The 3239-nt window shown below is 34.1% G+C and overlaps 1 protein-coding gene across 1 annotated transcript in view; it reads right to left on the reverse strand.

Moving 5' to 3' along the window:
- Positions 1–3239, reverse strand: part of LOC109542188 — a gene marked incomplete at its 3' end in the record, with an annotated part of 41635 nt that overhangs the window by 5820 nt on the left and 32576 nt on the right. Inside the window, 2 exon segments of the mRNA XM_048663625.1 lie at positions 1429–1829; positions 1890–2161. Of these exon segments, the coding sequence (XP_048519582.1) occupies positions 1429–1829; positions 1890–2161 (673 nt within the window).

Here is a 3239-nt window from a genome sequence, read left to right on the forward strand (position 1 = left end):
TTGAATTCAAGAAGTTTTAGATTTGCGTGGTTTTTTTTTGAGTTGCAAAATCCATTTGAACATGACGCTGCTTTTTTCGAAGTTTCTCAAGAACCATTCGAGCCAGAGAATTCGTTTTGGCATTGTTGGATAGAGAATTTTTTTTGTATAAATTTATGCCATTTGAGTTTATTCATCAACTTTTCGAGCCTGTGAATTGTACATTTAAAACGTTTTTAAACAAGTTAACTTAAAATGTTTTGTAAATATTTTTATGAAAACGTCATAGAATCATGAAACTACATAGTGATTCTTTGATGAGTACAAATATTTCAACTGGTGGTATATTTTTGTCCTCGAAGCACGGCAATCCTATAGTTCTGCTTCTAGGGCCATTATGTACCACCAATTAAAATATTTGCACTCTTCAAAGATACACCATGTATAATGTTACAAAATATTTATTTGCAACGTTTAAATAACGTCTAACGCAACGCTTGAGTAACATTTCGACAAAATGTATCTCTGCAATGTTTCAGCGAAACGTTTCTGAGGGCAGACATTTGCAGTTACATAAACATTTCTGAAACATATAATCCAGGTAACTGAAACGTTTCGGGATTTTAATATACGTTTCTGAAASGAAAAAYTGTTTAGCGRGAGAGTAACAAATTTAAAAATAATTAATCWCAACCAACATTAACATCCGCTGTTAAATASTTATAATAATATTTTTCCATAATAAAGCATCATCATTTCATCATTTTAATTTGAAAAGAAGAATCTAATGTTTTCCAATTATGGGTTTGTTTTGAMTTTTAAATCTGGTGATGGCGCTGTTGTCTCGCCGAAACGTAATATGAAATAAACGATATGAACATTTTTACTTTACATTTTGACTGAAACCCAGGAAAGATAAAATATAATTTTGCTGAAAGAACACTTCGTGAAGTTAAGTGAATCTTAACAGACACACGATGTACGCAAAAATCAGTCAGTTGCTCTTTCAGCGAACATTTTTTGATATGTTTATAGTAACGTTGTATCAATTATAAATATCAACAGTAAACATTATTAATTAGTTTAACTTTTTATCGTAAAGGTAAATAAGAAAGTCTATATTAAATAACAACGAAACAATGACTATTTTGCCTCCTTCTGTATACCCTATAGCTCAACCATTTCCACATCAATAATGTTATTCTATATATCGTACGTGTTGTAATTTTCACTTTCACTGCTTTGGCTCATGGGCATTTTTGATACCAAATTTTTGAATTCAATATGCCTTAACAGCGCCGATACACCAGCGTAGTGAAATGATAAAGAGTTTGAAGCAAAGCGTAGGTAAAAAATCGGAATGCAACACGTTTTGCAGGCACAAGTGATGACTAGCTTGAAATTCTAGATTTATAGTTAATTATTTAGTTGAGAGAATATTAGGCTTACCATAGAGCCATCCACGAATCCAGTATTTTGATTAATCTGTTCTCTGGGCCCAAGGTGAAGTTGTCCAGGCAAAGACCTCATAAATGGAAAACAAATTTCTTGGCCAGTTGTTAAATTGTATGTGGGATAATAGTGATCCCCAGGCGGCACAGGAATGGGATTACATTCTGGATGGACCGTTCTAGGACTGTCACACGATCTACAGCTCGGAATAGATTCATGATGGCCTTTGTGAATAGGCGTCATGGTGACATCGTGGTCTAATATTTGGGCAAACTGCATGACCATGAGGGTGTAGCGCGTGTGTAGATTGCTGATGTCTGGGTGAACTACTTTTGATACTGTTCTGGGATTGGGCAGAAGAACTCCCGTCACTCCCGTTGTTCTCGGTTTCGAAATGCCTGAAAACCGACTATTGAAATATTTAAAAACATTTGCGAGGCTTCAAACTCTAGCCGTACCATCCTCATAAGCACTAGGCAACAGTCGGTTAAAGGTAGTCAAGCTTTTTCCCCAGTTGGGCCTCTTCAGATTATTACAGTGGCCTGAGAGGGTTCTATATGGAGCTGTTGGATCACAGGGGCCATCTTCTGCGCAATTCTCATCGTCATGAAGCACTTCAAATGGAATGCGCGATGATATATCCACAGTTTGCAGATTGTCGGTGAAATCGTCACTGATGAGGATATCCAGACCTCGTCCTTCAAAAATTTGCCGTCTTCGTCTTCGATGGCTAATAGATATGTTATATGGAAATTAAACTTTTACGTTTAAAAATGAAAATAACGGTTCAAATTTTGTAATAAGCGGCGACGATTGGGTGCAACCAATAGCATTATGAGGCTTTCAACTAAAACAAATCGCTTTATCTACTTCAGCTTGGTTTAGGTTAATCACGTTTGGGTAACAAAACTATCTATGGAAAATTTGCTCGTTAGCATGTAGTACAATGCAGTTTTATTTTTAATGATTGTTAGTTGCTATGTTTCGATACGATATTTTGCGGAAATCATTTTATTCCTGATCTCTGTCACGTATACAATTTTTGCTCCTAAATACGAAGTGCTGCTTTAAATTGAGGCGAGTTATTTGATAGATTCATTCGGGTTTAATTAAGAATACCTTTTATCCAGTTGCTCGGTATGTGGGATAGAACCAAAATCATTATTAAATATTCATTCACAAGCTTTTCTGATTTAATATACAGTTGAGTCCGGATATAACGAACTTGAAAAATTATTATATTATATTAAAATTATAAGCGAATAATAATATGTGAATATAATTATTTTTACATAGAGTAGTAGAAGTTAGTCGGTATAACTAAAAAGAACACAAAAACATAAACAGAACACAATTTGAAATCTACTCCACAAAGTCTGTAATTTTTGTTTGTACATTTCTGCTGCAAAAATAGATGTTATTTATGTAGTTTTCAAGATCACAAAATGACTCCCAGACATGATTAGGAACTTCTTTTTATCATTTCACTGACACTTTTTTTTATCATTTCCGAAATGGTTGGAACAGCATTAGTGTCTACAGTAGAATACGTTTCTGCCATTATCAATGATCACATATTCGAAGAAATTAAAATCACTCAATTTGGTTATAACTTTTTCTTCGACAAAATTGGGCACATCTGAGTCATACTCGTAGTCAGAGTCTTTATGCTTTTCTAACAATTCATTAAGTGGAATTTCATCGTCTGGTTAATAATCATTGTGTTTTCTTACAAATCCATCATGCTTAAAGAAATTTGCAATGGTTTTTCGGCTAACTTTTTGCCAAGCTCTATGAATGAAATTGAC

This window comes from Dendroctonus ponderosae, unplaced genomic scaffold (assembly GCF_020466585.1).
Source record: "Dendroctonus ponderosae isolate FM_Combo_2020 unplaced genomic scaffold, Dpon_F_20191213v2 Dpon_F_20191213_2, whole genome shotgun sequence".
NCBI lineage: Eukaryota > Metazoa > Arthropoda > Insecta > Coleoptera > Curculionidae > Dendroctonus > Dendroctonus ponderosae.